Here is a 12203-nt window from a genome sequence, read left to right on the forward strand (position 1 = left end):
TTTTATGTAATAATATCAAATAAATGTAATTTTAAATATAGTTCCATATTTTACTGAATTTTACTAAATCAATATCAACTAAACACACTCTAGTCAAGTGTAAGTGGTGTAGTAGAAACTAATCGAGTATAGTTTGGAGATGACTTTTTTTACTAAGCTCCTCCAAACTATACACGATCAGTACGCAAAATTCGTGTATAGTTTGGAGTCACAGATTTACAAACGGGCACTCCGAAATATACACGAGCAGTTTCCTATGGGTGCGTTCTGGCCATGTATAGAACGGAAAGACGCTGCGCTGTGGTAAAAAAAACAGTAGGTAGGGTTGTTCATAATATCGATAAGATATTGTTAATGAGGATCAGTACTGTTGTAGAAAATTCAATAAAACTAGTATCTACGTTAATCTTTAAAACATAAGAAAGATATATCTTTTTGAATTATCCAAATCGGACCATTACTTACGAAGATATTAAGTAATAAACATAGGCCGTTTTTGCCGCTAAAAGTCAACGTACGCAGGGCCGCGGGACGTCACTATATCCGAATCGAGCGCAGCCGGCGTACTATTGGGATGGAAAATATTTTTTTCCAGCTAAACTATCAGTTTTAGAAAAAAACTTTTAATAACATTTATTCAGCAAAATAAAGTAACCTATCGACCAGTAATTTTTTAAAATAAAAATTGTGAAAAATAAGTATCGCTTTGTCCAAAAACCACATTTTCATAGGATTCGATGCAATGCGGAGACGCGGTTGGGGTGAGTGTAACTTAATGATTGTTTGTATTGAACATAATAATACATAATATGATGGTAATACCCAGTTTCTGGCCTGGGGGGGGGGGGGGGGAGGATAAGTCATACCCAGCTCATAGCCTGGGGGGAGGGGCAAGCCTTACCCAGCTTCTGGCCTTGGTGGGAGGGGGGGAGATGCAAGTCATACCCAGTTTCTGGCCTGGGGGGGGGGATAAGTCATACCCAGCTTCTGGCCGAGGGGGAGTCATACCTAGCTTATGCTTATGGACTGGGGGAAGGGGCTAGCCTTACCCAGCTTCTGGCCTGGGGGAGGGGGGGTCAAGTCATAACCAGTTTCTATGGGCTGGGGGGAGGGGCTAGCCATACCCAGCTTCTGGCCTGGGGGGAGGGGGGGTCGTCATACCCAGTTTCTGGCCGGGGGGGGGGGGGGGGGGGGTATGTAATACTCAGCTTCTGGCCGAGGGGGAGTCATACCCAGCTTATGCTTATGGGCTGGGGGGAGGGGCTAGCCTTATCCAGCTTCTGGCCTGGGGGGAGGGGGGGGGGTCAAGTCATACCCAGTTTCTGGCATGGGGGGGGGGGGGTGTCATACCCAGCTTCTGGCCGAAGGGTAGTTATATCCAGCTTATGCTTATGGCCTGGGGGCAGTGCCGTATTATCCATAAGGCACTTAAGGCCAGTGCCTAGGGGCCCACTATGACCAGGGGCCCAGCACTCCCGATAAAAAAATGAAAAAAAAAATGTTAAAAATTATTTTTATGCAACAAAATTCAAACCACCTCAAAAAACTTCGCCTTATTTTGGTTTACATGTCATGTTTCGATATTGTGGAACCTAATTTATTTTCGTAACGTTGGCATTACTGCTTTAGTTTACATGACAGGTCGACCGCCGACGCCCTTCAGAGGCTAAAAAGCCTCACTGCGGAGGCTAGGGAGAGGGGTGAGGGTGTGTTGGCTGTATCATTCGATATAGCCAACGCTTTCAATACCATCCCTCATTCCACCATATTCTAGGCACTTAAACATCACGGAGTGCCTCAGTACCTTCGAGCGCTGCTGGCCGATTACTTACGGGACCGCGAAGTCCTGTATGTTAACAGAGACGGCCAGCTCAAACGGCGCGGCGTATCCAGCGGGGTTCCGCAGGATTCGGTGCTCGGTCCACTCTTGTGGAACCTAGGCTTCAACTGGCTCCTCCGGGGCGTCCTTCTTGCGGGCATGAGTATCATTTATGCTATGCGGATGACATTCTGGTCACTGCCCGGGGGAAGACATTTGGGGCCGCGGCACGGCTGGCGTCGGCGGGCGGCACATTAGTCGCGCTGGAGAAGACTGAAGCCCTCTTCTTTCCGGGGCCTCGCCAGCGCACCCCTCCCGACGCCCACATTGTGGTTGAGGACGTTAGGATTGACGTTAAAGGCCAGATGAAATATCTGGGCCTCATGCTTGACGGGAGGTGGCATTTTAGGGGTTAAGGCAGCTGGCGCACTGAGTTCGAAATCCCTCCCGAATTTGGGAGGGCCACTAACGAGGTGTCGTCGACTTTATGCCGGCGTTCTGAGGAGCATGGTGCTGTATAGCGCCCCAATCTGGGCGGACGCACTCAACAAGAGGGAGAATGCTGCCCTTCTGCGCAGTCCCCAGCGGGCCATAGCGCAGAAAGTCGCAAGGACCTACTGCACGGTAGGGCACGCTGTGGCGTGCGTCCTCGTTGGTACTCCTCCTTGGGAGCTAGAAGCTGGGGTCTTGTCTGTCATCTATTACTGGATGGCAGACCAGAAGGCGCGTGGAAAGCGCCCGGCCCCGGAGCGGCGCGGCGCCGTCAGGCAGGAAGAGCGCGAGATCATGATCGACCGCTGGAAGAAAGACATGACTCGCGCGCAGTTTGGCCGCCGCACTATGGACGCCATTGGTCCTGTTCTGTACCAATGGTTGGAACGACCGCACGGGTTCCTCACGTTCCGTCTGGCGCAGGTGCTGACCGGGCATGGCTGCTTCGGTTCGTACCTGCATAGGATCGGGCGAGAGGAATCCCCGCTGTACCACAAATGCGGCGCAGCGGAAGACACGGTGCAGCACACCCTCGCGGTCTGCACAGGCTGGGAGCAGCGTCGTGTCCTCACTGCAGTCGTGGGCCGGGATCTTTCGCTTCCGAGCCTGGTCAACGCCATGCTAGGAAGTGAAGGATGCTGGATGGCGGTCGCCTTCTTTTGCAAAGAGGTCATCCTTCAGAAGGAGGCAGCGGAGCGCGAGCGGGAGAACGATCCTCTCGCCTCATCGCTCCACTGGCGGAGAAGAGGGTGGAGAAGGCGGTTGTACGACTGTTCTACTCAGCCCCCAGGTGGCGGCCAGCATGCCGGGGTGCGGGGGCACCCTTGTCACCTCCGTCTGACGGGAAGGGCTTGGCGTTTCGAGCCATTCCCGTCGGACCCCCACAAGGGGGGCGTGTAGGGTCCGCCGTGTAGGCGAGCTGTCGCCGGTGGTGTCGCGGAAGTCTAAGGCTACGGCCCGATACTCGCGACATCCCCACTTGGGTGATGACAGAACGCCGCGGAAGTTTTAGTGGGTATACCCCGTCCTTTTCAGGACGGAGCAGCGCCCTTATTAGGGCTCCAGGAGTCCCACACACCACCCTGTCCCCCGGCAGTGGTGACGGTGCGCAAAGCATTTCCTCCGCGACACAAAAAGAGGGGCCCGAAACGAGCTGTGCCTAGGGGCCCCGAGATGGTTAATCCGGCCCTGCCTGGGGGGAGGGGCAAGCCTTACCCAGCTTCTGGCCGGGGGGGGGGGGGGGGGGGGGGGTAAATCATACCCAACTTCTGGCCGAGGGGGAAGTCATGCCCAGCTTATGACCTGGGGAGAGGAGGGGAGCGGGGAGTCATACCCAGCTTCTAGGCTAAGATTAAATAGATTTCCAGGAGGGAGCAGCTGTCCTTTCCTGCAGCAGCTGGCCCGCCCATGGGAACGGCGAATAGATAGGTAGGTTTAACTCAGAAAAACTAAATAACAGGTAGGTATTGCGTGTACATCGAAATGATCTTCATAGCAATGTCTTGTAGCCTAGGCAGAGTGTATCTTTTTTTTTTTTTGCGGGGAAAAAATGCTTTGAATCGCATACCTACCCTGCGGCGACAGGGTAGGTTATGTGGGGCTCACAAAGTCAGAAGGACGAGGCATACCCACTAAAAAGACCCCGGTGCTCCGTCACTAAGTGGGAGGAAACTGTGGGTTTCCGGACAAAGCCTTCTCTACCACAGAGGCAGAGTGTATCTGCCTCAGCTATACCTTATTGTTAGAAGTAAATAAATTAACACTTATACATTTTTATATTTTACTTGGAAGAAGATATGACTCTAACAACACTTATGAACACTTTATTTGAATAAATCGCCAAATATACCACCGCGGAGACCCCAATCGCGTCTCTGCGTTCCATTGAATCGTATGAGCGTATGGATTTTTTGGGTTATTTTTCACAATTTCTATTTTTAAAAATTACCTATCGATAGCTTACTTTATTCTGATGAATAAATGTCATTAGAAGTTTTTCTCTAAAACTGAGAGTTTGGCTAGAAAAAAATATTTTCTATCCACGCAGTACGCCGGCAGCGTTCGGATCGGATATAGTGACGTCATCGTCCCCGCGCCGGGCGGTCAGTGAACTTTTTTAGTAATTTGGCCATAACTTCGTCAATTTTTGTCGTAGAACAAAAATTTTTGGACTGTGTATTAAGGATTTCTTAGCCCTATAAATCTGCATTCACAGCTAAAAATCGAAATGATCCTCATTGTATTAAACCAACAGAAATCGAAAATAAAGGTAAAATTGCAAAGCGTGATGTAATGTATTTCTGCAAGAGATAAAAGTTGACAGTTGTAATTTCGAAATTATAATACTGTTACGTACGCTGCTGTTACGTTTGGCCGCTTGTATAGAGGAGCTAAGTTTTTATTATTTACAAGGAGTATTCCATGGCTCAAAGGCAACAAATAAAATCTTTAAAAAAGCCATATGCCTAAATTGTCGGTAAGTTCATACAAGTTGAAGAAGTGGTTTTTTAACAATTTATAGCCTGACCAGGAACATAAAAACCCTGGCATAGAGGCGCGTCAATTGCATTTGATAGTGCAACACTGAGTACAGTCGTACCTGTGTTAAATTAATAGGCTAACTATATGTATCAGGATTCAGGATTACGGGCTAATTTGATTTTTTCATAAATTAACGAAAACATATTATTATAGGTAACCTGGTTTAAATAAATTAAATGAAACCATCAATCGAGTTAGTAGGATTTATTTTATTATTCATCAATAATCAAATTCAGAACTTGAATATTCAACTGCAATGTCTGCTTATGAACGCTTCAAACTCGGTACTTCTTTCCCAATTCCATTAAATTCAACACTTAGAAAGTGACAAAAAACTTTAAAATAGGTATTTGACACAAACCACAGCTAATTTTCATAGTGGACTGTACTGTACGATAAACATGTCAGTCAATTTGACAACCTTTGTCGGAAACATTATTCGATGGAAATATTGTCCGAACCCTTAGTATTTCTCTTCGACAAATACTTTAACACATTGTGAACCACTTTTCTTTCACGACTAGAGATGGGTTTGTAGCCAGCTAGTTTGGATAATAACTGATTATTATCTATTAATAGCCATTATTAGCCATCCATTGGCTAGTAACCCTGCTATTAATAGTTTCTTACGTTTTTTCTTCCACCTTTAAAATCAAATCAATATTAAAATCAAATATTACTCAAAGAAACAAAAAAAGAACTAAAATATTAAAAAAACATCAATGTAATTTATATAAACGACATTGTAGTTAAAAAGAATCCAAATATTAATTATATAAAAGGAGAAACTGACTGACTTAGTGACAGATCAACGCACAGCCTAAACGGCTAAACGTAGGCACTTGAAATTTGGAAGGGACGTAGCTTAAATACCGTAGAGGTGCACTAAGAAAGGAATTACCGAAATTCCCAAGGGAACGGGAAATAGCGGGAAAATCCTTTTGTATGAAAAATCTAAACCGCTTAAGTTAGACGCTTGTAATTTGGCATGTAGGTACATTAGTAAACTTAAAGCTTAGTTACAACAAGGAATTCCCGAAATTCCCACGGGAACGGGAATTAGCGGGAAAATCCTTTTGTATGAATAATCTAAACCGCTTAAGTCAGACGCTTGAAATTTGGCATGTAGGTACCTTAGTAAACTTAAAGCTTAGTTACAACAAGGAATTCCCGAAATTCCTACGGGAACGGGAATAAGCGGGAAAATCCTTTTTTATGAAAAATCTAAACCGCTTAAGTTAGACGCTTGAAATTTGGCATGCAGGTACCTTAGTAAACTTAAAGCTTAGTTACAACAAGGAATTCCCGAAATTCCTACGGGAACGGGAGTTAGCGGGAAAAAACATTTGTATGAAAAAATCTAAACCGCGTAAGATACATGAAGGGGGTAAAACGGGATCCACGCGTACGAAGTCGCGGGCGGCCGCTAGTGCTTAATAACAGGCGATACTAAAAAAATACATAAAATACCCAGAAAATGTCAATAAATAATAAAAACTCAGATATTTTTTGACTTTTTTTGTCGATAAAAATAGGTTTAGTAGTTCCGCCTATTTTCATATGTGCACTTTTTCAAGACTCATACTGTACTAGTGGCCGCCCGCGACTTCGTACGCGTGGATCCCGTTTTACCCCCTTCATCCATCTTACGCGATTTAGATTTTTTTATACAAATGTTTTTTCCCGCTAACTCCCGTTCCCGTGGGAACTTTGCAATATCCTGTTGTAACTAAGCTTTAAGTTTACTAAGGTACCTGCATGCCAAATTTCAAGCGTCTAACTTAAGCGGTTTAGATTTTTCATACCAAAGGATTTTCCCGCTAATTCCCGTTCCCGTGGGAATTTCGGGAATTCCTTTCTTAGTGCACCTCTACGGTACCTAAGCTACGTCCCTTCCAAATTTCAAGTGCATACGTTTAGCCGTTTAGGCTGTGCGTTGATATGTCACTAAGTCAGTCAGAATCTCCTTTTACATAATTATTTAGACTAGCGGCCGCCCGCGACTTCGTACGCGTGGATCCCGTTTTACCCCCTACATCTATCTTACGCGGTTCAGATTTTTTCATACAAATGTTTTTTCCCGCTAACACCCGTTCCCGTGGGAATTTTGCAATATCCTATTGTAACTAAGCTTTGAGTTTACTAAGTTACCTGCATGCCAAATTTCAAGCTTCTATCTTACGTGGTTTAGATTTTTTCATACAAATGTTTTTTCCCGCTAATTCCCGTTACCGTGGGAATTTTGCAATATCCTCTTGTAACTAAGCTTTAAGTTTACTAAGGTACCTGCATGCCAAATTTCAAGCGTCTAACTTAAGCGGTTTAGATTTTTCATACAAAAGGATTTTGCCGATAATTCCCGTTCCCGTGGGAATTTCGGGAATTCCTTCCTTAATGCACCTCTACGGTACCTAAGCTAACGTCCCTTTCAAATTTCAAGTGCTAAATTTGTAAACTATGAAGGGATATGTTTAATCATTAGTTTAACATTAATAGCAGGGTTACCATCTGAAATCGGCTATTATTGGCTATTAATGGCTAATAACTGCTTTTAATCCGTTTTTAGCCAATTGCTATTAACCGGATTATTAGCACTTACCCATCTCTATTCACGACTATAAAAAGATTTTAGCAATTTAATTCACAAAATCAATTGCGCACATTTAAAATAAAGTTTGTTTACACTTTGACAGCCATAGACTGACATGCAAGGTGACATGTCAATGAAGTTTTCAGTTACTGTTGCCATTAAAAGAAATTAGTACCATTAGTTTTCCGCAACATGGCGAGGGTTTTTATGTTCCTGGTCAGGCTATAAATACAGAACCATTTAGCGAGTTTAATTATTATCTGTGTAAATGAAAAAAAAAAAGTTTCTTAGATATAAATTCATATAAATTTTTTAAAACTTAGGCTGAGTTGCACCGTCTTATTTTGCCTTTGACAAACGTAAAAATCTGTCAAACTCTATACGAAAAGCACCGGTTATCGTTAATAATTAAAGTTACGGTCAAGTTAGGTGGTGCAACTCAGCCATATTGTTGTATGAAATCAAATGGACATATTATTAAATGGGATCGAATTATTATAGTATGCCTTAGTTTTACAACACTATCGAACATTGTAGATTCACTGTTGACCTATTTTCTAAAAAATAGACAAAATGAAATCCAATACTGTCTGCATAGAACAGCATCATAGTTTTATGACAACATGACATGACAAAACGAACTTACAAACTACATCTCAAATCAAAAGATTCGAATTTTTTGTGATCTTGATAAAAATACCAATTTTTTTAACATCATGCCCTTCGCTCCTGAATTAAGAACCCATTCTCAAAAAGTATGTAGTCTGTATAAAGCAGCTTGCAGACTTATCGAATCTTATTATGTTGCAAAGTAAGTACGTATTTAAGTTTTCTTATGTCATTAGAGCCAACAATTTTTCTTGTAATTTTTATTAATGTGGGCTCACAGTTTAATATAATTTGGCTTTACCTACTTTTTTTAGGTATTGTATACGATACCATCAAGTAATACTACGCAACGAATTTGATAAAAATAAGTGCGTATGTGATCCTCAAGAACAACGTCGTTTGCTTTGGTCTGGTGAAAGTGAGGTTTTTATGCACAAAAATCCTATTCCAAGCGCTAAGTGTGAGTTACTTAATTTCTATAACAAAAGCTAAAAAGTAGTTATTTACAACAAAATGCGTGTCATTCTGAACCTTTAGTGATAGTCCTAGTCTCCTAGTAATCCTAGTCTAATATTTATTGGGATTTTTATTTTACTAGATTGTTTGATGCCTACTTTACGTACATTTGGGACGTAGGTATATCCTGAGATGTAACTTACCCTCTCTTGTTAATTCGCCAATACATTTTAAAACTGTGGCTGATTTTTTCTATGTTATAATTCCTCGGAAAACCGATCCCAAGAGAATTCTGGAGCCTGTATTAGCACAGAATAATAATAAGTATATTAGCCACAGTTGTTGAGATAAGTCTAAGTTAATTGAACTATTAAAACTGGAGATTGAATGATAGAAAAATAAGCTAGAACTGATCCTGATTTGTTGTCATTATAAATTAACAAAAAAAAGTAAGAGTAATTAGTTCAAAATGACTATCACGTAGGTAGATAGGTAATCTACTATACAGGGTGTTTGGTAAATGGGTATATGAGCCGACACTAGCCCATGTTAACATGGGCATATAAATGGTATGGTGAAGTCAGAAAATTGATATCTTCATTTTAATTATTTTATTTTTCATACAAATCGGATTTTATAAAATTTATTTTGTATGAAAATTTAAAAAAAATAAAATGATGATATCAAATTTCTGACTTCACCATACCATTTATATGCCCATGTTAACATGGGCTAGTGTCGGCTCATATACCCATTTACCTAACACCCTGTATAAAAATAAGTCGGGTTTTCCTCCCTGACGCTATAACTCCAGAACGCACGAACCGATTTCCACGGTTTTGCATTCGTTGGAAAGGTCTCGGGCTCCGTGAGGTTTATAGCAAAGAAAATTCAGGAAAAATCTAAAGGGGATAAAACGGGATCCACGCGTATGAAGTCGCGGGCGGCCGCTAGTTATCTCTAACAATAATTTTTAACTGACTTTTCATTTTCAGTCCCAAAATCGTTAGGACTAGCTGCTGGAGTTGCGCATGGGCGCGTTGTCGAGCCACCGGATTGGGTACTAGACTATTGGCATCCACTTGAGAAAGCGCAATACCCTGAATACTTCAGAAAGCGTGAATGCAGAAAATGCGAATATATTAGGAAATGGAATAGTGGCACTTTGTATTAAAATGCTATTGTGATTTATTGAATAAAATTTATCGTGTTCTATGTTCAAAAAGTTATTTCGTTATTAGTAAATTACCCCTTCGCCACACACATCGCGATAACGTTCGGGCGAGAGAGGGAGTAGCGATGTCTTGCGACTATGTAATGTATGTAGGTATACAAACCATCGAAGTAGGTGTTACGCGCGATAGTGCGAATTTTCGGATTTTCGTGATGTATGTGGGGCTAGTAATACTTAAGTTCGTTATTGTTGCAATGTCTCCAAGCGAGACTTATTACGCAAGACGTATACAAATCTTTGCTTTGTTGAGGCTATCTCACACGCTACCAACAGTGCTGTCTCGCTCGCAAACATTTATGAAGAGAGTGAGGTTCGAAATAGCTTGTATTCGACATTATTAAACACATATAAGATGTGTTTGTGTTGTGATTCAATTAGTTATTAATGTTCGCTTCAACTTTTATTGAGTGATACCGTGTTTGCTTTAACGTTTTTTGCGCGATATAACTTATCGATAACATTTACTATCTGTGGTATAATATATATGCATCACTAATGTGTCAGTGTCTCTGTCAAATTTTTAGGTTATTTTCTTTCACTCATGCTGTATTGATTGTATTTTCTTTGCTCATGCTTTATTTTTGTTGTTCAAGATTTGATGACTGGTGTTGGTGAATAAAGCGAAAAGTTTTACATAGAAAAAGGGATTCGCTTAAGTAGAATTTTCCATTCATAGCACAGTTCACAAGGGTTATTAAACAACACTGTCGCTCGATCTTGGTCAATCACAGATTGGTCAATTTCTAAGGAGTCTAATATTGAACCAATATCATGGCTGAAGAGGCGCCTCAAGAGAAGAAAGCTCCTATGACAGACGAAGAGAGGCTTGCGTTATGTCAGAAGCTTGATCAGGAGCTCGACGATTTCATAAACAGCTTAGAAAAGAAGAGGTATACAGAAGGATGGCCAGAAGACCGATGGGAGGTTAGACTATACAATATCCTTCTTCTTTCTTAATTCTTGGATATAACGGCCCACAGATTAAGCTCCCCACTGAATCACATTAGTTTCTTTCTACATGGTTGGAAAAAATAAAAGTCTTAAATACTTTTACTTTGCTTGTGCCTATAACACTTACCCCTGGTAGAATTTGAGTGTGATGTATTGTATCTCTCTTATCTAGATGTCCTTTTTCTTTATGATTTCAGGAAGAGATGGACAAGCATCCATTCTTCATGAAAACTGTCCCAGAGAATGGTGATATATCACCACTAGCCGAGGGGCTTGCAAAACTAAAATATGATCCTGAGGAAAATACACCTGTGGAACTGGCTACCAGTTACAAAGAGGACGGGAACTTTAATTTTAAACACAAGAATTATCGTTTAGCGATATTAGGGTAGGTTTTGAACTATATTCTTTTAAAAACTAGTTTTAATGCTGGTCCTATATTTTCAAGATAGTGTTTTTCTTCTAATGTGATTTGTTTTCTTTAAACTGATAACAATTTTAATATATTTCATAATACACTTTCAGTTATACAGAGGGCATCAAAATTAAGTGTGACGATGCTGAAATAAACGCAAGCCTTTACAACAATAGAGCAGCCTCACACTGGTATCTGAAGAATTACAGATCAGCCCTATACGACAGCGAGAAAGCCCTGTCTTTCAAACCAGAACACATCAAAGCTCGGGTCAGAGCAGCCATGACAGCGCTACAAATAAGTAACTACGATACATGTATTCAACATTGTCAAAAACTACTTGAAACACAAACGAAGAACAAAGACATAATTGAGCTACTAAATAAAGCAAAAAAGCAGAAAATGATTCAAGAAAGGGATGAACGAAGAAAACAAAAGATTGATGCGAAGAATAATGAGCAGAGAGAGGGAGTGGTAAATGCGATAATCGAGCGTGGTATAAGGATATCCAATTGCGAAGATGAAGATGATATTGATTTATCGAAATTGGAGCCGAGTTTACCAGGAGCCCAAGATTCGATCGTTCACATTGAGGACGGTATTTTAAAGTGGCCAGTACTATTCTTATACCCTGAATATCAGATGACCGATTTTATTAAAGCGTGTCCTGAGGATGTATCGTTAATAAATCAATTGGAACAAGTATTTCCAGCACCATGGGATGAAGCAAATAAATACAGTTGTGATACAGTAAATGTGTATTTTGAAGGATATGACAAAATGCCTCACGTGATTGACGCTAAGAAAAAATTGGGTGACTTATTAGTAACGAAGTACTTTGAACTGAAAGCAGGTACGCCAGCGTTTTTCATATTGCCACGTGGTAGTCAAATAGAGAGTAGATTTTTAGAAAGCTATATTTAGTTATGGTATTTTGATATCTATATGTTTATGTAAAAATACTTACTACATTCTAATTACATAAATCTGTGTATACTTTTAATAAAATGATATTTATTTGAATATGTGTGTTTTGTAATTCTGTACTTGTATCTATTAAATCTTCAGATATGTAGTGATAAAAATGTATTATAGT

The 12203-nt window shown here is 41.2% G+C and overlaps 1 protein-coding gene and 1 long non-coding RNA gene across 2 annotated transcripts; both read left to right on the plus strand.

Annotated features, from left to right (window-relative positions):
- Positions 1-8064: 8064 nt before the first annotated feature.
- On the plus strand, positions 8065-9726 carry LOC135082805 (uncharacterized). Its single transcript, XR_010259485.1, has 3 exons — positions 8065-8253; positions 8366-8511; positions 9503-9726. It is a non-coding gene; the product is annotated as an uncharacterized LOC135082805 (long non-coding RNA).
- A 523-nt stretch (positions 9727-10249) lies between these two features.
- On the plus strand, positions 10250-12130 carry LOC135082840 (DNA polymerase interacting tetratricopeptide repeat-containing, protein of 47 kDa). The gene is made up of 3 exons (XM_063977603.1): positions 10250-10665; positions 10890-11080; positions 11218-12130. The coding sequence occupies exons 1-3, from the start codon at positions 10513-10515 to the stop codon at positions 12029-12031; spliced, it is 1158 nt and encodes a 385-aa protein (XP_063833673.1). The 5' UTR covers positions 10250-10512; the 3' UTR covers positions 12032-12130.
- Positions 12131-12203: the final 73 nt, after the last annotated feature.

This window comes from Ostrinia nubilalis, chromosome 22 (assembly GCF_963855985.1).
Source record: "Ostrinia nubilalis chromosome 22, ilOstNubi1.1, whole genome shotgun sequence".
In the NCBI taxonomy this organism is placed as follows: domain Eukaryota; kingdom Metazoa; phylum Arthropoda; class Insecta; order Lepidoptera; family Crambidae; genus Ostrinia; species Ostrinia nubilalis.